Source organism: Tupaia chinensis, unplaced genomic scaffold (assembly GCF_000334495.1).
Source record: "Tupaia chinensis unplaced genomic scaffold, TupChi_1.0 Scaffold143178_1, whole genome shotgun sequence".
Taxonomy (NCBI): Eukaryota; Metazoa; Chordata; class Mammalia; order Scandentia; family Tupaiidae; genus Tupaia; species Tupaia belangeri.
In genome coordinates, this window is record NW_006203022.1 from 167,188 (window position 1) to 191,112 (window position 23,925).

The following is a 23,925-nucleotide window of genomic DNA, read 5'->3' on the forward strand; positions in this document are numbered from 1 at the left end:
AGCAGGAAATTATTTAATATATCCTGAAAATAAATGGAAAATACCTAGTATATTCAAATCCTATGGAGAGTGGAAGGTATTTAAAATCCATCTGCAGTCATGTGAAGGATCCTTGAGATTGTCTCCTAGCCAGTTTTTTCAGGATTATGCTGATTTTAGGTGACACGTGGCCTGAAAATACTTCACCTGTCTTTGTAAGTTACCCATGAATCTTGATTCAAAATGCTAACCAAAGCATCTATTCCACAATGAGGAGTTTCCTAGAGTGAAATCATATGGTCCATCAGCAAGCTGTTTTGAAAGCTCCCAAGATTATCTGAGTGAAGAGAACAACTATAGTTTTTTTATTCTTCTTTTTTCAAATCAGGGATGCAATATTGATATCTCATAATGGCCTCTTTTAATGCCTCCAGAAATTCACCCCTTGAGAGTTTAGAGCGAATCATAATCTTGGCTAAGCAGCTTGTGTGGCATAAAGACCTGCTGGAACATTCCTTTAACTTCCATGTTATCTCTGCATTGGCCTCCAACTTTATTCATGCACCTCTCCAGGGACTTAGAAGCATATCTAAGAGCACCTAAACTCGCTGTCTCAGTTCTATTCTGGAACCTTTTGAAATGTCATTCCAGGTGTTGTGGATGAGCCAAAGGGCTATTTCCACTCTGATTCCTGTTTTCAAATCAGGCTTCACTCCATTGATCAAACGAGACAGCACCTTCCTAATTCCCAAATGTGGCCAGAAGGTGTTTTCTAGTCTGTCCCTAAATTCTACAGTGGTTTCACCCTTTCTGTTTGCATCGCTGGTCTGATCAATTTTATTGGGAGTGTGTTGGATGTGGCCTTTAGGAGAACTCACCCTACCTTGGGGCCTTGTTTGACCCTCAGAGTCTTTTACGATGGCCCATATAAAAGTGTGTGCATCAACCATTTGATATGTAAGTTTAGGTTTATTTATGGGAAAAGTGCTCAGATAATCCCAGGTAGAAAGAATTAAAATCCTTCTGTTAATATTTACATATCTTATTTGGGATTAAGGAAATCCTAATTACAATTCTTAATTAAGCTCTGGCCTAAGTTTAAATGCTGCAATTGCCTGTGTGCCGGGTCGCTGTACTTCGGGGATCTTATGAGAAGGGTTGAGGTGTAGCCACAGAGGCAACAGGGGAGAGGACTCTCTGGGCACAGGGAAGTAGCAGGAGGGTAGTGGGTAGAGGTGGTTCTAGACCAAGAGCCCAGCTTGCTATGTCAATGTCAGGTTGTTTATTAGCTCTAGCTAATACATAAATTCCAATTCTGATTTTTAAATTAGAATTCCATTTGGAAGCCTCTTCATATCAAAAAATGCCACCCATTGGATTTGAGAAATCTTGTTTCTTATTTCTTTTTTTCTTTTTTTAACTTTTTTGCCATTGGGCATGTGCACTCACCAGAGAAAGACAGAGAGAGGGAAAGTGATAAATCACTCCCCAGTGAGGATGGCCATACCACAGTCTTTTCTCCTCCATTCTCCTCTTAGGATTGGGTACACACGCACAGCAGTTGTTATGACTTTCAAACTGATGGGTCTGGGACTTGAATCACAATCAGCATGTAAGAAGGCCAGCGTTTTCATCACCACGCCACCTGCTGGGCCTATTTATTCCCTTCTTTTTTATTTTTGTGGCACCTCTCAAAAGACCAATTTTGTTCAAGTCCAGTGTTCCCCAGAGTGTCCACTGAAAGCCCAGGTCATCCTTGGTGAAGTTATGCCAGTTAGGAAGAAGTAAGTAGAGTATATTCAAGGAGAATGAGTATTTCCTGGAAGAGGAGAGCATTTAGGCAGGTGACCCCATGAGAGCCAGTAACAGGAGGGATACAGGGCTCAGTTTCTAGTATCTTGGGTCCCCTACCTCATGCATGTAAACTCAGAGCCTCCCCCAACCCCAGTGAGCAGAAAACTAGAGATCCCACTCTCTGGATGAGAGTCAAGCTCTGAGCATGAAAAGTTGGAGCAAAGGAGATCTTCACTGGTTTTATTAGTGACCCAGAGTGGAGTTTGCCCAAGAGAACTCTGGTCCAGTGAGAGCGACAACCTGCTGGTCTGGGAGATAATACCACAGGCTTCCATTCAACCCTGTGGTTTTCCTGCTCACAATAAGCAACACTTTTAGTGCAACAGAAAATAGTAATACACAAGACAGCAAAGGGGATGGAAAGCAATGAACTGATTACACCTAAGATGCTGCACAGAGAGGGGAACCAACCAGTCACTAACACTGGGAATAACTGCAGAATAACTGAGAATAACTGCAAGGAGCTTGGTGCAGAATGAGCAGAGCCCATCTCAGGGCTCCCCACATCCTCTTATGCCCCAGGGCCTCTGTGTTGAAGGCTTGGGTCCATAGCATGGGCCATGCAGACAGGTCTCAGGACTGTCCACAAATGTGGAGACAAGGCTGTCCACGGAGAGTCAGCCAAGGCATCCACTCACGCTGGCTACAGCAGGGTTTGGCCACCGTCCCTTGTATATGGCAGGTACTTCATGAAGCAGGCTTGCTGTTGAGCAGTGGGGAAGGCTTCAGAGTCGCACAGATGCAGAGGCTGTGAGCATGGGACCTGGGTGTGACTCACCAGCAGGAGCCTCTCATGTGATGGGTCTTCCTGGTTGGCCCTCAGGTGGAGGTGGGGACAGCACCAGGGAAGCTGTGGTCCTCAGCCTTGTCCTGGCCACCTGGGCCATGATCCAGGCTGTGGCTGACTTCCTGGCTGGTAACTGCAGAGGCCATGGGTGGACCATTCTGCTGCATGTGGCCTGGCTGGCATCCATTAGCACATCCAGCCTCTCAGTGTTCACCCACAGAACACTGGCTCAGGGCAGCAAGGTTAGTGTCCAGCCATGGTCTTCCCAAACTCTGTCCTGAAAGCCCCTTAGGGGCTCGATCCTCTCCCACCCCTACCCTCCTCTGGCCCTCAAGCCAGTCTGCTCTCTAGGGTATCCAGTACTCTCTCCCCTTCCTCCATCTGTATCTCCTGAACACACTGGGATGACCTGATGCACTGTTTGCTGTAAGATTGAGGAGGAAGGCCATCTTATAGCAGTGAGTTGTTACCAGGAGCCATAATTGGGGCAGTGATAAACACAGAGCTGTATGATATGCACAGAGGGTCTGGCTGCTCCACTGCAATGAGCATGGGCCTCCGCAGGCCAGGCCCTCCCCACCAGATGCCTACAGGTACCACCCACCTCTGTGAGTCATCTGCTGGAACAACACCCAGCTCTGTCCCCTCACATCAGGGTCACAAACCACTGGCCACCAAGTGAGCCAGGGACAGTCCCACCCTCACCTCCCTTCTACAGCTGGATATCATGGCCTGTTACCCGACACTACTGCTCCAGCAGAGCCCTTCTCTCAGGCACAGCCCCTGCTGAGTCTCTTACCTATACCCTCCCCTGCCCTCCAGCCAGCATTCACACTTCGTGAGCATCAACCTCTTGCTTGTTGGGTCTCCAGGCAAAGGTCAGGTCCAAATCCTGGCATCCTCTCCATCCACTCCCTGCTCTGAATCCCCTCCACATGGCCCCCACCTGTCTTCATGTCTGATGGATAAGTCCTTCCTGGCTTTGAGGCCTCCATGACTTCCAGCCTGCCCACCACATCCCTGCTTTGTTCCCAGAAGGCTCTGCGCACACTCAGAATGTGCTGCAAGGCCCTGGATTGGAGAGGTGCAGGCACTGCACCCTGTGCTCCACCACTTTCCTCCGCCTTGGTCTGCACTGCTGACATGTGACCACACGTGTCTCCCCAGGACATCATCAACTCCATGAGCAACAGCCCTGCCACCAGCAAGCCCCCGGTGACACTGAGGCTCGTGGTCCCTGCCAGCCAGTGTGGGTCCCTGATTGGCAAAGGTGGCTCCAAGATCAAGGAGATCAGGGAGGTAACTGGACCCTCAAGCCCGGCCGGTACAAAGTCTCTGGGTGGATGAGATCAGTTTGGGGGCAGCTGTGGCTAGCCAGCCCACCTCCCTGGATACAGCATGGGCCATGGCAGACCTTGCAAGCAGCAGCCAACAACAGGCCCCAACATTTCATGAGCAGACAGTGAGCTGTGGGAAACCCACCATGTCACAACTCCACCTTCGGCCCCATGCATGCAGAGGCCCTGCCAGGGTGTGCAGGCCTCCTGGAATGGGTGGGTTGTGGTAACCTAGTCATGTGGCTTAGGGAGTAGAAGGCTCTGATTTCTGCCCCTGGTGAGGTGCCCTCCTCCACTACTCATCACCAGCAGTCCCAACCCCTGGCCAACACCAAGCTATGGCAGCATCCCAGCCAGTGGATTGCATGAGGTGGACTTTATGTTCATGTGCCCCTCTTGTTGAGGGAGGGAGGTCTTGCCACCAGTTCTGAGTCCTCCTCATGGCTAGAGTCTGAGGAGATAGAATTTCATACAGAGAATGTATCTCACATCGGACCCCCTCCTCCAGCGATAAGCCCACTGTCCAGCATTGCTCTCTGGAATGGAACGACAGCCGGAATATCACAGTGCCCCACAAAGGGGCTTGCAGAGGGCTGAGATGTCTAGGCAAATATGGGGAGATCTCATGTAGGACAGTGGGGGCCGGGGGACAGGAGAGGAAGGACGCTTGAGCCTGCTTGGCCAGCTCAGCCTCCTTTTCCAGTGCAGGGTTTTCAGGGTGCCACAGCCTGGGCACATACCTGAGCATTCGGGCTGCCACTCACACTCTCTGCTCCCCACGTTGTTCTGTTTCCGCAGTCCACAGGTGCCCAGGTCCAGGTGGCCGGAGACATGCTGCCCAACTCCACAGAGCGGGCAGTGACCATCTCGGGGACCCCAGATGCCATCATCCAATGTGTCAAGCAGATCTGTGTGGTCATGCTGGAGGTACAGTCTGCCTGCGCATCGCGGCTGGCCAGCCCCTCTCTCAATGCTGGGCTCACTCTGGGTGTGGCCTTCCAGGTTGTTGACAAAAGCCTGAGTGCCTCAGTTGTCCTGAGGACCTCTGTGGTCAGGACTATTGGGATCAGGCATCACGGGTGTGGTCTGGGTCCCGACCTGGCTTCCAAGGCAGCCCAAGGGAGAGTGTGCAGGCGCTGCAGGGAGGGGGGCTGGTGTCTACTGTGGGTCTGATGTCTTCGCGAGAGATTCTCAGGAGGAGTGAGTCTGGCCCTTCATTTTCGGAGCAAGATAAGAAGTCATTCATCCTTGGAGAGGGGTTCAAGAAAGATCCAGGGCTGGGCAGTGTGCTCGTCTAGGTAGAGACAGGCCTGTTGGAGGAGATGCTGTGTGCTCTGAAGCTTCCGCAGCTGTGGAAAGGCAAAGGCAGGCGGCTCCTCCATTCCTCTGAGCTCAGAAGTCTGGAGCTGAAGCATCAAACTGCAACCAGGTACAAAGGGCAGGACTCAAGAAGAGCACAAAATGCTGTGGTGTGAAAATAGTGATGCATGAACTCAAGCATTAAAACAGAGAAGCGAAGACTGTACTGTCAAGCAAGAAAAAGCCTCTCTCAAAATTTGGGGAGAGGAAAAAAAAAAAAAACCTAGACCTTTAAGTTTCAGCCAATATCCAAATGAAGTAAATTCATGACCGTCCTTTCCTGGAGCTAAAATGAAGGAATCCTGTCTCAAATAAAAGGTTCTGACATCGTTGCTAGAAGCCTACCTCTCAGCCATTCCAGCAGCCCAGCTGCATCTACATGCTCCCAGCCAGAGCTGCCGCCATGGCTCCCTGGAACCGAAGCCTCTCTGGGCAGCTGTCCATTCATCCCTCTTTCAAATTTGGCGTGGTGTTTAAACCCCGTGTTTAACTCTCTTAATAAATTTTGTGTTCATAGTTTTTATTTTCCTGAAATATGATATATTGTGAAGTCAAAATTATTTTTCAGGGCCAGTAGGTGGTGTGGCAATTAAGACGCTGGACTCTCATGGGACCCATCCTGGTTCAAGTCCCAGACCCAGTGTCTTGAAAATCACACCAGGTGTGTGTACATGCATGCCCAAAATCCAGAAAGAACAGAGGAGAAGAGATTGTGGCATGGCCATCCTCCCTGGGGGATGATCTCTCACTTTCCCTTTCTTTGTCTCTCTCTTTCTCCCTCTGGCAAACATATGTACCCTATGAGGACAACCTTAAAAAAAAGTGTTTTTAAATATATTTTTCAAAACATTCTTGTTCTAAATTCCCCTCACTCTGATCAAGGTGACAGTGTGGTGGTGGCCCATGTTCTCTATTCAGTGCCCCCATCACCGGGACCTCAGAGGTGACCACCAGCCACAGGCTCACAGGGGAGGCCCTGCTGGCCAGTTACTTGAGCTGCTGGTGAGCAGGCCTGAGACTCCCCTTCCTGTTCAGTGGCTGTGGACATCCTCAGGGTGGCAGTTAATGGTACGAATGGTTCTCTAAGGGACACAGCCTCCAAGATTCCTGGTCAAGGGGTGAGGCCTGGCTCCTCAGAACAAAGCATGTGGTTCTGCCAGAGTTCCCAAATGGCACTGCCTGCCCATGACAGGACACTGCAGCACCCACAGTAGCAGACAGCACCCTGGGGCTGCAGGTTGCCATGACAGGCGTTCCTCAGGGCACTCGGTCTCCTTTACGACGGTGTAAGGTTGGAGGAGACGGGGACTGCATGTAGCAGACACGAGTGAGAAGGAGTTGGCCCGGCAGGATGCCCTTTTCTCTTTGGTCCATCTTAGCAAGGGAGGAAGATCCATCACAGCTGGAAACTCCTTGGCCTGTTTCCAAGTGAACAGTACCTGGAAGATGAAGCCAGGGATGCCGTTGACACCCTCCTCTTGGTCAGAGAACTGTCACACTTGGTGTGGGTTGTGCTTCACATTCTGAAATCATGAAAGACAGGGTCACTGGTGCCATGGAGGGGTCTGGGTGGGGCCTGTGAAGAACACATGTGTCCTCATGATGGTGCCCTACCTGCAGCCACAGTGTCCCCCAACCCGGCAGGGGTAACACATGTGTCCCCACAATGGCTCCCTGCCTGATGGTCATGGCCACAGCGTCTCCCAACCCTGCCAGGGGCTCCCAGCAGGAGGCCACCAGGCCCTGTTCCCAAAGGGTCTCTGCCCTATCAGAGAACACTGGGCAAGCACAGGATTCAGGGATCACAAGTCAGAGCCACATAGTGCCACGGAGGGAGTGGAAGAAGAGCTCCTGACAGAGGCGGCAGTACCTGCAGCTGGGAGGCCATCTCTGGACCACTCCCAGTATACTGGAGACAGAACAGCAGCTGCAGCAAGGTGGCCAGCTGGCTCGCTCTCAGCCCTGCCATCTCGTGAGCCCCAAGTCTAGTCTGTGAAGCTGTGTAGCCTGGTTTGCAGAGATGCTGTGGAGAGAGAAGTCCTGAAGGTGGGCCTTCCCTGGAGCCCTGTGTCACCCAGGCCTGGTCAGCCTACAAACATGCCCAGCTGCCCCGTCCTGCTTCGGTGTGGCCTGGACTATGGTAAATACTGTCACCTTTCTGCCAAGCCTGGCCTCTCCTTGCTGTGTCCAAGTGTGAGAATTACTCCAAGGTCACGCATGATGCCCGAGGGCTCAGTCGGCCCTGAGTGGGCTGGGCCCCAGAACTCCCAGCAGGGACAGGCTGCCCCCTGCCGGCAGAACATCCCCAGCCTCACTGGGCTCTCTAGCTGGTGGTGCCACCCCAAGCCAGGCCTCCCAACTGGATCTCCTGGGCCTAGGCCCCAAGACCTACTCCAGGGCAGCCAGCCACACAGGTGTTTGGGAGGTGGGAGCACCGATCACAGCTGACCAAGGGAAGGAGGGGGAGGTTAGAAACTGGTACTTGAGAATATTCTCCACCCTAAGATAAGAAGTCTATATTTTGGACAGAATAATCAAAAATTATAGCAAACCTCGTCATGACTGGACTATTCATTTGGATTCTATACATTTTTAAAACAGCAACTTTTTTGCTAGTGGAATCAAATGTTTCTGAGTTTCCCATGACAACCTCTACTGAATGTGGTCATGTGCCAAGCAAAGCTCTGTGGGTGCTGGCATAACATCCCATGCTGGAGTGGAAAGCAGGGCTCTACCTTTTCCAGAGGATTCCAGAGTTTCTCTTCAACAAGGCTGGGCTGTCACACCCATGAAGGGACAGCGTGCGATTCACAGAATCCTAAGGCACATCTGTCTGAGCCACCGTAGGAGCTGCACCCAGAGGAAAGAGCTCTGCAGAAGGTGGCCATCAGCAGCCAGAGCTTCCCCACAGGGTCCCTCAAGGCAGGGACCCACCCAGCTGGCCTCTGACTGCAGGGAACTGTCTTGTTGGGGACATGTTCAGGGTAGGTGGTCACTCCAGGAGGAGGCAACCAGATCTGACAAGCCAGAGCTCAGGCTTGGTGAGAAGGAGCCACCAGAAGGAAGGGGCAGTTAAGACGTGACTCTGCCCTGCCCATGGGGTGACACAAAGGGCTGGACTCAGCTCTCCTTGGCACCTAGTGGACCGTGTCCCTGGCCCAAGCCTGGGGACCTGGGGAGTGGGGGCTGGTGCAGTGGGGGTGGCTCACGAAGGCCTCCCCCAGTGTGCGCCATGAAGCTGCTCTAACGCTCTCTCTCCCTCTCCTGTCCCTTTTCCTAGTCCCCACCGAAAGGTGCCACCATTCCCTACCGCCCAAAGCCCGCCTCCACCCCTGTCATTTTTGCAGGTGGTCAGGTAAGAGCCGACCCGCTCGCGGCCTCCACTGCCAACCTCAGCCTTTTACTGCAGCACCCGCCGCTGCCCGTTAGTGCACTCAGGTTTTCTCGCCTTCTCACGTGCACGTCTCCCACCTGCCGTGCTGGACGCAGAGCTCTCCCGGCCACCCCAGGCACCGGGCAGGGGGACTTGGGGACACAGAGGACATGGAACCAGTGCTGGGAGTGGTCCCACAGATGGGGACTGACCCACAGAAGCACCTTCACCTGAGGGCTCCCAACCTGGACAGGAAGGACCCAGTTCTGCCAGGGCAACACCTGCCCAGATCCAGTTCTCGGGTGATTTTAAGACACTTAGCCAGGGCAGGAGCATTCTAGGTGACTTCATGGGTCATGTTGAATGCACCTTGGCCCATCAAGATGGGCTTCCACCTTCCCTGAAGTGCGTATGCCCAGACTCACCTAGTGCCCCTGTAGCAGGGACACATGAGAGCAGGACGAGCTGCCCAGCTGTGGGACCTCAGTGCGGGGCAGGGGTCTGGGCAGCCAGGGATGGCAGAGGAGCACAGAGGACAGGTGTGTCCAGCTTTCTCTCCATGCCCTACCCCACCATGACCATGGGAGCAGCCACCCCCTCAGAGTCCCTACAGCCATCCTCAGCAGACAAACTTGGAGAACATCCAGCCGGGGATGGCCCAGAAGAGCTCTGCGTCTCTCGGTCCCAGTGTGTGTCCTATTCAAGGGAGAGTGGGGACTGGGCCCGCCACAGGCAGCCGCAGCCAGGGAGAGTAGGCATGAGGCTGACTGCATCATTATGGAGAAAGGAGAATAGCATAGAAAGCTTCTCCTCGTGTTTTTCTCTGTGCTGTAAAGGGGTCTTATCAGATCTTATGCCAGTGGCAGCCCCACTCCTTAGATCTGTCCTGCCTTGGTGAGGGGCTCCAGGACGTGGCACATCCCCATATGCAGCTGGGACATGCCTAGGGAGACAGGGACTCTGAAGGCCACACTGCCAGCGAGGGGCACAGGGGCCACCCCTCCCACCTCACTGACCTTGGAAGCACAGAGTCACAGGGCAGCAGGGGTCCTGGCCGGATTGTTCCATTGTTCCCATCGCCTCCCCAGTCCAGGGTTAAGGAGCAGACCAGCAGCCTATGTGCACTCCGCCTTCACATTTAAGCAAGCTCATGATGCTCTCAGTGGTGAAATGAGCTTCATTCTAAGGGAGGTGCACTTGTACAGACCAGCGTGGCATCTGAAACCACTCAGTTGGGGGTCATGGCTCAGCTTGAGGGGAGGACTCTGCCAGCACCCCAGCCCTCTGGCTATTTGCTCCACCTGTAAAACATAGTGGCTGTAGGGCATTTGTCCCAGAGGCTGTCACTGAAATGCCAGCCTCTTTAGAGCCCAGGGCCCCTGTCCACAGGACAGTCTGGCCTGACCAGTGGTTGGCCTCAGTCCTCAATACAGGACAGAGTCACATGGGAGTCCCTTCTGCTCTGCAGGGAACCTAGGAGAGAAGCCACTGTGCAAACTCAGAAGTGAGGGTATGAGGCAGGCCTAGGGCAGCAAGGCCACCACGGCCCTGGAGCTCAAACTCCAAAGTGCCAAGTGTCGGATACACACAGAAGATAGTTGTCAGAAGGAAGTGGCATGAGAACCCAGTCCTTTGTTTCTGTCAAATGGGGTGTGGCAAGGACCAAGGACACTTGCTGTGAGTCACCTGGATAGCTCTGCAGGCAGGCCCACTAGAGAGCAGAGCCCCTGTTGGCCACTTCTGTGTTTCCAGCCACTGGGTGGAGCCTGGAAGGTCCACTCTGTGGAACTATAAGGCAAATAAATGGAAATGGATGAGCCAGAACATTAGAGTAGACTTCTCAAGTCAAGCTCTGGCAGTTCAGCTCAGACACACAAGCCTGCCCTCCTCAGTCAAAATAGGGAGAGGGAAGCAGGCTCTGAGCTCCTCATAGCCCCGGGGCTCTATGCAAGCAGCACGTGTCCAGGGTCAGCACATTGGTGACGCTCTATTACACGTCCCCGGTAGTAACTTTCCAAACCTGTGATGGGCCACAGGACACCATCCTTTACGGGGTGTGATGAAAACCCACTTCTTTTTCGCTAGGACACTTTGCCACATCTGATAAGATCCTTTTACTTCCTCCACTAGGGCAGCAGAGTGTCTCAGACGCAAGCCTTACTCCACCGGGGCCTTGTGTGTTTCAGAGCTATGCTGCGGCAGGTCCCCATTGGCTGGTCACTGTCCCCAGATTGGAGTGTATAAGAAAACTCCTAGCAGATTCAAAACCTGTGGGAGGGCTTGGGATCTACAGAAGTGACATGTGATGTCCCTTAACGCATTCCTCAAGTGCATGGGGACGCCAAGTGTGGACGTATGCAGGCAGTACCTGTCCATCTTGGAAGTGGCACGGGCCCCACGTAGCTGGGTGCCAGAAGCCATGTCCTCTAGCACCCGTGCCTGCACCCAGGTCTGACCACTCGTCCATGTCCTTGCTCTCCCTTGACTGCGTGTGGTTCACTTGTTGTTTGGCCCTGAGTTTCTGAATCCCCTGAAAGCCTTGGGGCTGAGGCAGGTGAGGGCGGGGCCTTTGCTTCTCCACTGGGATTTCAGAGGTGGCCAGAGAGGCTGCAGGTCAGTCACTGCTTCAAAACGAGGGAAATAATTTACCTAAAAAGGCCTGGGGGACCCTGTGTTCACCCCCCTGGGAGGGTGTGCCCTGAGAGTGACACTCCCCATATCTGAGCACTCCTACCCCTGTCTGCAGGGGCTGTCAACTGAAGACTCAGAGATGAAAGACGACAAACTGGGTCAATCCTGTGACGGATTTAGACCCATTTCTTACTTAATCCAGCTTGTTCAAAATCCGTTTGGGTTATCTTTTTTAAATTCCTTTTTGTTTGCATTTTTTGGTGTAAATATTTCCCAAGAGAATTTACTCTGATGGTTGATTATATTTTCAAAACGTAATCATGAAGTGATGGGATCGGTGCACTTATAAAGGAGGCTCCAGAGAGCTGCCACCCACTTCAGTCAAACCAAACCGATCGTTCTTAGGTTTCTTTTTTTTCTTTTAAGAAACTTGGGGGCAGTGAAAGTCAGAAGCATCTTGTGGAATTGTCTCCCCCTCCAGTCTCTCCTCCCCTGACTGGCCTCCTGGTGTCCTGGGAGGGTTAGCCTCTGTCCTAAGTAAATGGGGATAGGTACACACCAAGGGGGCTCTCACCAGCAGGCCCCGTCACACCAGAAGGGTCATGGTGGGTACAGCCATGGCCAACTACCTTGTGGGCTTAGAGTGTCTCTCTCTCTCTCTCTTTCTCTCTAGGCCTACACGATCCAGGGACAATATGCCATCCCCCACCCGGATGTGAGTTTTTACTTTGTCTCCCTTTCGCCCTTCTCTTCTCATTTTCGTTACCTACCTGCATGTTGCTGTAATTGCTACTAATATTAATATTACACAATAATATTAATCTGTGTTCTCAATGTCCTGACCTGTGTTGTGTCCATATGCCCTTAAGTAACCTCTAACCTTTAGCACTAATTCTGCTTGTGTTGAGGACTTGGCCTGATGTCAAACTGTCCCCGTTGTTTGCTGCAGTCCAGGCTCTGCACATGGCCCTCAGACTGGCACTGCAGAACTGCTCTGTCCTTGTTGCCCTGCCCTGGCAGGGGCCACGTGGTAGAAGGGCAAGAGTGCATGTCCATCCACCATGGCCAGGGCTTAGCAGGTGCTTGGTGTACACCTAAGGAGCTAGGTGATGTTAGCAAACAGGGTCCCAGACACCTTGGAGGGTATCTGAGCACCTGGTGGAGCTGAACTCTCTTTTCCCAGAGCCCTGGTTGAAGCACGGGACACATCCCTGTGCAGAGACCCACACTGCAGAGCACCACAGCCTAGGCCTTGCATGCATTCCAGATCTAGCCATCCCAGAACCCCTCCGTGGGCCTCTCAGAGCTGCGTGGATCCCTTGCTGCTCCCCAAACCAGATGTGCTCAGACATCTCTATACTTGAGCAGGAGATGAGTTTAGGAGGAGATACTTTGAAATGAAGTACAGGGAAGAAAATGCTAGTGTGCACCCAGCCTCCATTCAGGGGTCTCTTTATGGGAGATCTGGGTGCAGAGGGACTACAGCAGTGCTCAGGGACCAAGAAATAAAGGGCAGCAACCTGGCCGCAAAGGTGCTTTTTCAAATGGGTTTCAGAGACACTGTCAGTGGGGTCTGTACTAGTAAGTGCTGCCAAATGAGGTGAGTGCAGAGCAAAAGAAGAGAGAGACCACCCGGTCACGGCCACTGCCTGCGTGCTGCTGTGAGCACATGGAGTGAGCTAAAGTTTCTGTTGAAAAGTCGTTTTCTTCTTCTACCTCATACAGCACGTCCATGCTGGACACTGTCCTCTGCAAGCCTTCGGGGCACCTCTGTACCATTCAGAAAGGTGGCTGCCAGACGAATGGGCAACGATGCTCAAAGAGCTTTGGAACCCTCATGCTTTGAGTCAGGCAGGATGGAGATGTTCATTTAAAAAAGGATCAGAAGGCAAGGCAGGGGATGGTTTTTAAAGAGATGACTGACACGGAATAAGCTTTTAGAGATTCAGTTCACTATCATTGTAAGGAAAATAAGTACTGATGGTTTTTTTCTTTTAAAAAAATCCTCATAAAGCAGCCCATGAATCAAGTGGTAAGTGCTGATTAAGAAGAGTCTTTCCTCACTGCAGTCATGCCTCTAGAGGCCATTTTTAATTTTTTGATTTAGACCTTGGGTGATTCTTCCATAACTGAGCCAACAACAGACACACCTGCCTGTGTTTACTTGGGAAGCCAAGGCTGTGGGCCACCTCCCAGCTGCCATACGCCTCCTGGCCAGTGCTGCCTGTGGGTCTCACTGGGCCTGCGTGTCATGGCAGTGTTCGATGGTGGCAGAGCATGTGTGTGTGTGTGAGGCACTGTGGATAAGTCTGTGTGATGGCTTCTAAGGGAATACCGTGCCTGAAGGAAGGTCAAAAAGGAAGCCAAATAGCATCAAAGGCCTATTTTCTAGGAAGGCTCAGTCTTCATCTAATGCTAGGTGTAGACAATCATACATACCTAGAAATGTGTGTGTGTGTGTGTGTATGTATGTGTGTGTGTGTGTTTACATGTGCACACAAAAGCAGATTCAAAAACTTGGTTATCTTAATTCTGTAGTGTTCTAGAACTCAAGGGAAATCCAATGTCTGGCAGCCCATAAAGGGCAATTTTGCTGATCGGGTTGAAGGTTTACTCGTCTTTATCCCAGACAGTAGTTCCAAAGTCAGACGCTCAGAGCTGCAAGGACAATTCAGCAATATCTGGTGAGTTTCCTGTGGCCAAAGAGCAGATACCCTCACCAGTGCCTCTGGAGGTACAGATGTTTGAGTCGGCAGAAAAGTGTTTCTGGTCTGAAATTTCCAAAGGTTACAGGTGTGTGCAAGCAGGTGGAAGTGAGAGGGTTTGATTCATTTGGTTGATTGATTTTCATATCGATCGGTTGTTTTGTCTATCCCATGTGACTTTCTCAGTTTCTCTTTTAAATGAGTAGTTTTACAGATTGTTTCATATTCGTTTAGACTAATGAATAACTTACATAATTTCCTCACTGCATATGGTAGAGATTTGAAATACTTGGTGCTATGGTTTGAATGTTTGTGTTCCTCCAAAATTCGTATGTTGAAACCTAATTACCTGTGGTATTAGAAACTGGGGCCTCTGGGAGGTGATGAGGCTGTGAGGGTTCTCCCTCATGAATGGGATCAGTGGCCTTATAACAAAGGCTCCAGAGAGCTGCCACCCCCTTCTGTCCCTTCTGCCATATGGGGATATAGTGTTCAAGGTGCTGTCTTGGGCTTGGGCCAAATAGCAGCCCTCACCAGACACTGAACCTACTGGCACCCTCATCTTGGGCTTCAGCCTCCATAACTGCAAGCAATAAGTTTATGCTGTTTGTGGGTGACCCAGTCTCAGGGATCCTGCTGTAGTAGCAGGAACTTGGTTATTTCCATGAACTAGTTTTCTGCAGAAGACATCACGTCTTCCATGTCAATGTGCTGTGACTTGGTGAGCAGCTGTTGGTAATGCAAGAGTGGATGCTTCCCCAGTGCTTTTCTGACGGCAATAGAATGGAAGGCTTGGACACTCACTGAGACAACTCATCAAAAACAAATCAAAATGATCACTTAGCAATATGGGTGCTGAAGGCAGGAAGACAACTATTATCTGGACTTAGTAAAAGTTTCACTTTCTTACAACACAAATATAATAGCAGGGAATATTGTTTTATTTTACAGTGTAATCGAATGTAAGCTTTATTTCAACCAAAGTGCTGACATCATATATTGTCATCATCTTATAACAGCTAGTATCTTGCCTGGATGTGCAGGTCCGTGGGTCAGACACACAGACTCTAAGATACAGGTGTCAGGTCTGAGTAGTTCTTTGTCTAGAAATAAAGATGCATATTTTTCGTGTGTGCCCAGTTTTAAAGAAAGTCCCAGCAGCACTGCTCCGCCCTCAGCAGTCTCTTCCCGTTTCTGGCCACCACTTGTGTTGTTGCACTCACATTTCCTGGAAGCTTACTACCCTCGTAGTGCCCGGACATTTTGAAGAAACTCGAGCATGGCTGGAAAGCAGGAAAGACTGTAGAGGGCCGAGCTCGATGTTTGCTGTCATTGCCAGTCATAGTTGGTTCTCTGGGACCGCTACTCTGCAGCCTTGGAAACTCCACATACTTTCACGTGTCCTCTCAGGGTCAGGTTGAGTGTAGTTTCCAAAAATGGTATGAGAAATCACAAACGCATGGAGCGTGGGAGCAGATGGAGAATGCAAAGCCTGGCAAACGCTGGGAGAACTATGGTGGGTTGCCCCTCCCTCCTCTGGCCTACTGCTGTCATCAGTCATGTGGTTACGCTAGCAAGAAATTATTTTCTTCCAGAAGGAGTTAGTGAACTCTAGAATACCCGTGTGTACATACATGGGGCTTTATTTCTAGTCCTCAGTGTTTCCATATTGCCCCCTTACTTAGCAGCCCTACATTTAAAGGGAATACTGAAAACAAGCATAAATGAAAACAGCAGCATGGTAGACCCAACACTTGGTCAACCAGGCAGGCCTATCTGAGCCTTGTGCTGGCTGGAAAGTAGATCTCAGGACTGTCAGCCTAGGCAGGGGGAGGCTTTGCGAGGTGAACTGGGCCACAGCTTAAGAGCCAGTGAGGAAGAGACCTGGCGCACACCGGAGTAATGGATACCAGGGGATGGTGACTCACTCTGCGAGTCGGATGGCTCCAGGATCCGCTAAGGTTGTGAGTCGATCTTAGGAAGTTATAGAAACGTGTCACAAGAAATTAATGGAAAGATGCCAAGCCAGGTCCTGTGTTGAAAGTGTCTTTCTGTCCCGTGGTGCAGCCATAGTGCCTCTGCTGGTTTGTGCATGTCTCTATGGACATGTGAAGATAGACATGTGATCTCACGTGATCTCCAGCATTGGGAAGCTTGAGTAGGTTCTCACAGAGGATTTCTCTCCCACTTGTTCTGCATCTCCATCAGAGCCCTGTGGGGAGTTGGGTGAGGCTACCCCTCATCGAGAATGAGAGCAACGAGAAGAGTAGCCACTGCCATGTCCTGTGGTCACAGGCTGACATCTTGCTGCCTCTGAAGCTTGTTCCCTTCTTAACCCCATTGCCTACATCCCCACCTGCTCCTCAAGCAGTGCCACTGCAAACACCCCTTTTAACCTTCACTGCTGGCTTGAGTTCAATCTTTTCTTCTCTTTTCCTCTTCCCTCTGGGATCACACACAGAGAAGTACCCTCTTATGCTGAGCAGTTCAGTGGCATGGCTCTCAGCATCCATCCTTAGCCTGCCCCATCTCAGAACCAAACTCTGCATTTTATAAGACCTTTGGCAACTTGTTTGCACATGAAGTCTGAGGAACAGTGATCAAGAGGACTGAAGGGGTGGACGTGCACTCAGGTGAAGGACCAGAAGATACTAGAATGGAGAGGGGCATACCAGGAGAATCTAATTTACGAAGGAACAGCAGTTGGAAATGTGGTTGACTACTCACCAGCAACAGTGGAAACCAAAAGACAGTGGTGTAATAAAAGAAGATAATTGTCAGCATAAATTCCATCCCAGGGCCATTAAGTGGTGGAGAGGTTAAGGAGCTGGATCCCACATGACCAACTAAGCAGCTCAAGTCCTGGACCCAGCAGCTTGAAAATCATGCTGGGTGGGTTTGTGTGCATGCCCAGAATTCTGAGAGGAGACTGGAAGAGAAGGGATTGCGACATGGCCCTCCTCCCTGGGGAGTGATTTCTCACTCTCTCCACCCATTCTCTCTCTCTCTCTCTCTCTTTTTCTCTCTCTCTCTTTTTCTCTCTCGCTCTCCCCAGTGAGCACATGCACCCTATAGAAAAAAAAAAATCAATTAATTAATTAATTAAAAATTACATCTCAAGAAGATCTTCCAAGGATCTAAATAAAGCCATTTTCAGACAAGCAGCTATGACTAATAGCCCACAGTAGATGACTTCTAACTGAAGTATTTGAGGAAGAAGGAAAATGATCCCAAAAGGATAGATAGGAATGCAAGGAAGACTGGTAAGTGGGCCAGTCCTGTAGCCCAGCAGTTAGTGGAGCCAGATCCCATATGGCTGACCATGCCATTTGAATACCAGTCCCCACAGTGTGGAAAACATGCCAGGCATGCAGACATATATGACCAAAATCCCAACAGGATAGAAAAATGAAGGAGAAGGGATTGCAGTGTGACCACCCCCATTGGGGAGTGATTTCTCCCTCTCTGTTTCTGTCTCTTTGTTTCTTTCTGGCAAGCACAGGTGTCCTCTGGCAAATATATATATATTTTTTAATGGTGCAGAAAGAAATGGTAAGTATTTGTGGAAATGAAAACAAACATTTTCCATAAAATCAGTCATACAACCTAACTTACAAGATCAGCAAAACAGAACTAAGTGGATAAAAAGAGTATACCAGAAGGACCAGAGGGAGGCACAGTGGTACTGCAAGGCTGACTCACATGGGAAGGTTTCAGGTTCATGTCCAGAGACCTTCCCAAGCACACTGGGCATGCACATGCCCATGATCTGGGCTGGGCATAGCTTGTGGCATGAAGACCCTATTGGGGTGATCGATCAATCTCTCTCTCTCTCCTCTCTCTCTCAAAAGAAGGAAATAAGGAGACTTTTAAAACAGTATACAAAACATTAGGATGTGAGTGAGGATGATTAAAACATCTTGTATGTTGTATCATTCTACTAATGGGTAAAAACATTGAATGCAGGCTTAAAGTGTATATATTAAAATTCCATGGTGATAACTAAAAGGAGCCAATTACATAACTTGGTAACAGATGAGAGAAAAATAGTATATTAATCAATCCAAAAGAAAAGGAGTGAAAAACCCTAGACAAGCAGGATAATTATTAATAGAAAATACAAAATAAGATGTCAGAAATTTGGCTACATAGACAGGCAGTTGAGACCAAATAAAAGAGGGAAATTTTGCAGTTAAAAAACAAAGGCTGGGAACCAGCAGTTAGCGTAATGGCTATGTCGCTGGATTCCCACGTAGTCGACCGCGGTTCGTGTCCCGGACCCGGTGGCTTAAAACTCACGCCGGGCGCATGTGCGTGCGTGCCCAAGATCCCGAGAGGAGAATGGAGGAGAAGGGATTGCGGCGTGACCATCCCCCCTGGGGGGTGATTTCTCGCTTTCTGTCTCTATGTCTCTCTCTGTCTGTCTGGCGAGCGCACGCGCCCTACAGTGAAAATCTCTCAAAAAAAAAAAAAAAAAAAAAAACAAAGGCTGTCAGGGCCAGCCACCACAGTGGTGTCGTGGTTAAAGTGCCGGACTCCCACATGGCCAACCGCAGTTAAAGTCCCGGACCCAGTGGCTTAAAACATACTGGGCGCATGTATATGCACACACAAAATCCTGAGAGGAGAATGAAGAGATTGTAGCATGACTATCCCCTCCTGAGGGGTGATTTATCACTTTCTCTCTCTCTGTCTCTCTCTTTGTGTCTCCCTGGCAAGTACACATGCCCTAAAGCAAAAAATCTCTAAAACAAACAAACAAAAAAACACGAAAACCATTTCTATGGATCAAGAACTTCAACCCAGAAGAGAACAAGTTTCACTTTTAGAAGATCAGGGGACGATTTCTTAAAATACAAAGGACAATATTGATGAATTTGACAGCACTGAGAGTTCAGAATTCTGTTTCTCTAATGACACCATCAGGAGAGTGGGAATGGCCTGTGTAGCACCTGCACTGAACAAGGCTAGTCTCTGAAATGCACGTGGCATTCTTTTTGTTTGTTTGTTTGGTTTTTTTGAGAGGTTTTTGCTACAGGGCGCCTGCGCTCGCCAGACAGACAGAGAGAGACATAGAGACAGAAAGTGAGAAATCACCCCCCAGGGGGGATGGTCACGCCGCAATCCCTTCTCCTCCATTCTCCTCTCGGGATCTTGGGCATGCACGCACATGCGCCCGGCGTGAGTTCTAAGCCACCGGGTCTGGGACATGAACCGCGGTCCAGTACGTGGGAATCCAGCGACATAGCCATTATGCTAACTGCTTGTTCCCTGCACGTGGCATTCTTGTAAACCAGGAAAGATCGGCCCAGTAAGGAAAGACCCACACGAGCTCCTACAGGAGAGGAAGCCTGACTACAGAGTGAGACCAACATGGTGGCCCGTCCCTCACCCAAAAGAGCTGCAGCTGTACATCCACTTTGTGACAATTCATTGAGTTCTGTCTTCATGAGTAGTTGTGATTTTATCATTTGTCTGTGGCATTCTTGTAAACTAGGAAAGATCGGCCCAGTAAGGAAAGACCCACACGAGCTCCTACAGGAGAGGAAGCCTGACTACAGAGTGAGACCAACATGGTGGCCCGTCCCTCACCCAAAAGAGCTGCAGCTGTACATCCACTTTGTGACAATTCATTGAGTTCTGTCTTCATGAGTAGTTGTGATTTTATCATTTGTCTGACTCCTGTTCTGATATGGTGTTAAGTGGAAAGAGTCGTCACAGAGACATGTCCACCACACCACCTCCCCCTGCTGCCATCCAGCTGCTGCTTTCTCCCTCCCCATCTCCTCCTTGTACCACCCTTCATGACTTGAAGGCACTAGTGAAAATCAAAAGTCCGTTTTGTTTTGTTGTTGTTTAATGGTAGAACCATCTCAAAACCTGAATGAATCCTTGGCATTTAGTCCTGCTCCTCTGTTAGAAAATGGTGAGACGGGAGCCCCAGAGGGGAAGCTGTGACTGGGTGAGGGAAGAGCCCAGATGAGACATACCAGCCACCCCACTGCCTTTCACTCACTGACACACATTCCTGGGCACTACTGGGCACCAGCCAGGCCTCTGCATTCTCAGGACTGCCGGGGAGGGGAGATTGATCTGCACATGTGGCCATTGCATCATAAAAGCAGGACACATGGGGCTAAAGTTGCAGAATTGCAGGGCTTGGAAACACTGGAGTCTCTACACACATACAAGTGAAGCAATTCCTAGTTTTTATTTATTTATTTGTTTGTTTGTTTGTTTTGGAGAGGTTTTTTGCTATAGGGCACGTGTGCTCACCAGAAAGACAGAGAGAGACAGAGAGATAGAAAGCGAGAAATCACCCCCAGGGGGGATGGCCACGCCGTAATCCCTTCTCCATTCTCTCGGGATCTTGGGCACGCACGCACATGCACTTGGCATGAGTTTAAGCCACCAGGTCCGGGACTCAAACCACAGTTGGCTACATAGGAGTCCAGCAACATAGCCATTACACCAACTGCTGGTCCCATGCAATCCCTAGTTTTAACCTGTGATGTGTCAGTGGGGGGGTTCTGGAGCCTGCCCAGACTCTGAGGAGTCCTATCCATGTGGGCAGAAGGAGGAGTAGATAAGACCACAGCTCCACGCTCGGGAGGTAACATGCAGCTAACATGCAGACGGAACCTCATGACATGCCCTTCACTCACATTGATCTCTGTTTTACAGATTAGAGAACTGAGGCTGAGCAGACCACATGCTAGTCAGGCTCGGAGCCACTCGACCCCACTCCCTTACCTCCAGATTTCCAAGGGGTCCTGCTCCCTGCATCCATTTCCTGCATGGCCATGCAGCACTGGGGGTTGCAGGGACAGAGAGAGGGCCCTGTCCTCATGGGGTAAGAGCAGGTGACCAGCATCCGGGCAGAGAGCAGCTGCAGGCCCAGTGCATGTCACATCACCCGCACTTCCCAGGCTCACCCTGACCCCTGGAGGTGGGCAGGAGTCACGTCCCAGGATACCCTCCCTGGGTCTGCGTGCATACCCTGCTGACAGAGCACAGAATACCAGTTTCCTGAGCCCAGCCTCACCAGCCTTGGCCTCCCCTTTACTTTTGTTAGGGGCCCTTTCTCCCTCCTAGGAATTCTCAGTCACCTCCCTGTCCAAGAAACATTTGGATCGATGATCTCTTGTCCACTGGGTGGGTTTAGAGTGCACCCCACCAGGAGCCCCAGGTGACTTGCTGTGCCTGTTTCCAAACCTCCTTGCACTGTGCTATCATGGCAGAGGTTTGGGGAGGCCTTGGGCCTATCATTGGGCTCAGTGGTTTGCAGGACCGCTGTGCAATTCAGTCTTGTGGATGAGTTCTCACCGATGGTTGGGCCCTGTGGTCCTCTCCCCTTGCCCTATCACCTTGGAGTGGGTGCTCACTCTCCTCACGCCAACAGGGACTTTGCTGGGATGCCCAGCACACCACCCCCTCCTGCTGCTCCTGTGGTGGAGTGTTTTGCCTACAGGCATGATGATGCCCTATGGCAGTGCTCCCTAGTCATGCCCCTCTAGCATTCTCATCAGGGGCTCCAGTGCACATCCACTGAGGGAACCCATGGGCCTGTGAATGATAGGTCACAAAAGCAGATGCAGGCATGGTCCATGCAGGAGCTGGCACCCACCTGGTCCAGCAGTGGGCACTCTGTGACATGCCCTTCAGCCTTGCTACAGCCTTGACAAACATATCTCTTCAGGGGACTCTCAGAGCTGGACCTGACCCCAAGTCGACATGTTCTCTGATCTGAGCTCCTCTGGACTTCCTGGAGTCTAGGGTGCAGCCAGCATACCCTCCTCCTCCAACAGGCCCAGGCCAAGTGCCAAAGTAGCCAAGAATAGCTACAAGGGGGCTGCTTTGAAGATATGCCCCCATGTGAGTAATGGGGGAGAGGGGATCAGACCCTGAGATGGCCCATGTCACAGGAGCCAGGCCAGGAAGGAGTGGGATCTGTCAACCTTTACTGAAGCAGCAAACACCCCATGAGCAGGCGGTTCATCCACCACAGATTCCAACTCAAATGTGCAGCCAGGAGGCCATATGCTGGCCGTGGGGTTTAGCATCTCCTCATGCCGGGATCTCCTCTGCAGAAGCAGGAAAAGGCCGACCTGACTAGCCATGGCACCAGAGCCCGTCCCTACCTACAGCCCCGCACCTACACACCCGCCCACCCTATGTCCTACCTGGCTGCAGGCTCTCAGGGAGGGGTGAGGCTGTAGGGCCAGGGTCCTGGAAGGACATTTATGTGAACTATGGGTGAAAGTCTTAAGAGAGAGTTCCCTGCATTCAGAAGGCCCACATGCACACTCATCCACAAGAGTTCACAACCTTCTTGGCCCAGTTTCCTGGGGCCCAAGGAACCTAGATTCTGCGAGTGTAGTAGGATGGGGTTAGGGCGGGATGAGATGGAGACTGGTCAGATACTCGCTCAGGCAGCCAGCCCCTCGCCCAGAGCCACCAGCTTAGCTGTCTGGGTACCTACTTGCCAGCCACAGGCATGAGGCCTGGGAGTCAAGACACCAAACTGGCTGTGCAGACAGTGAGTCCAGGGCCACTCTGGGGCCTGTGTTGGTGGCACACATGGCCACAGTGGGCACGTGTGGGTTGAGGTTTCTACTGGGAGGCAGTGGGGAAGTGGGTACACTTTATCCTCTGAGACCGGGACACCTCCCACATCCTAACATTGGCACTGCCTACTAGAGGCACAGAGCTTTGGGAAGCCTGTAAGCAGCCCCCCACTTTCCAGTGGGTGGAAGGGTTCACAGCCCAGGCAGGGAATGTTGGCTTTATCTTACCACACTTACCTGCACTTTCTGCTATGTTTAATTTTTATTTTAAAATGAGTCTCAGATAAAATAGCTGGAGAAGATGTATTTCAAAGCCTCCACCTTGAGAAGTCATGAGGTTCCGGAAGGGGTGGGGGAGAGGGCTGGAACAGGATGGCAGTAGGGGTACCAGCAGACCCCCCTTGTAGGCTGTTTCTGAGCAGGCGCCCCACATGTTGCATCGCTCATGTATGCGCTCCATGTACCCTTTCAGTTCCAGTAGGGCGGGAAGCTCCCCGGTGGGCCCCTCTCCGCGGGACAAGGGAATGAGCCAGGCCTAGCTCAGGGCTGGGATCAGGGCAAGGTTTGCAGAGCAGGTGCCTTTGTGGATCTCCCAGGCAGCAGCACGAGCTCATTGTAAGAACTTGACTCGGAATCTCTTAGAAGCCCAGCTGGTCTTGCTCTGTTGTTCTCAGATCCTCCCCTCGGAGCGTCCCCAGTCCACCGGCCTCGGCCAGCCTCCCCTCCACACCGGCCTGGTGAGCGAGGAGAGGAGTGCAGTCGACGCCCTGGCTGCATTGGCTCACCAGGCCAAGTCCTTGCGTTGCACTGCGTCTGCCATGTCCGCATGGCCCCATCTCTGTGCAAAGTTCTGTTTTGCCTTTTTAATTTGGTGTGACTGTACTCGATGACGATAACCTTCTCAGCTCTCACGTCCCTCCTACCCCCAGCAGTTGACCAAGCTCCACCAGTTGGCCATGCAGCAAACCCCCTTTCCTCCCCTCGGACAGACCAACCCCGCTTTCCCCGGTACGTACCCAGCTGCCCTCTCTGGCCTCCTTCTCTTCTCCCCTGGGGACTGTCTCTCTCTGAACTGTCTATTCAGTGCAGTGAGTGGAACAGGTACAGTTAACGTGTGGATGCCGAATGGCGCGGTCACAAGATAGTGGGGTGCACGTGGTCAGGGCTGGGCGGGGGGCGGTCGATCTGTCTCTGTCTTCATGGGCTAGTTGACTTGCCTGTGGGCCATGTTGCAGCCTTGCTGTGAGGGGGTATCTGCCCCCACACCATTGTGAGGGCCCTTGCTTGCTCAGCAGCGTTCTGTACTGCCCTTGCGCTATCCTGGTAGCCCTTC

General features: G+C 51.3%; 1 protein-coding gene across 6 annotated transcripts in view; it reads left to right on the forward strand.

Moving 5' to 3' along the window:
- The window catches only part of PCBP3 (poly(rC) binding protein 3), an 85,735-nt gene that overhangs the window by 51,918 nt on the left and 9,892 nt on the right, over positions 1 to 23,925 (forward strand). For 3 of the 6 annotated variants that reach the window (XM_006163803.3, XM_014582239.2, XM_006163800.3), the window contains 5 exons: positions 3,788 to 3,919; positions 4,756 to 4,884; positions 8,597 to 8,740; positions 11,994 to 12,035; positions 23,522 to 23,600. In XM_006163803.3, the coding sequence (XP_006163865.1) occupies positions 3,788 to 3,919; positions 4,756 to 4,884; positions 8,597 to 8,740; positions 11,994 to 12,035; positions 23,522 to 23,600 (526 nt within the window). The remainder of the gene's footprint in view (positions 1 to 3,787; positions 3,920 to 4,755; positions 4,885 to 8,596; positions 8,741 to 11,993; positions 12,036 to 23,521; positions 23,601 to 23,925) is intronic. The other 3 variants (XM_006163799.3, XM_006163801.3, XM_006163802.3) reach the window with 3 other exon arrangements.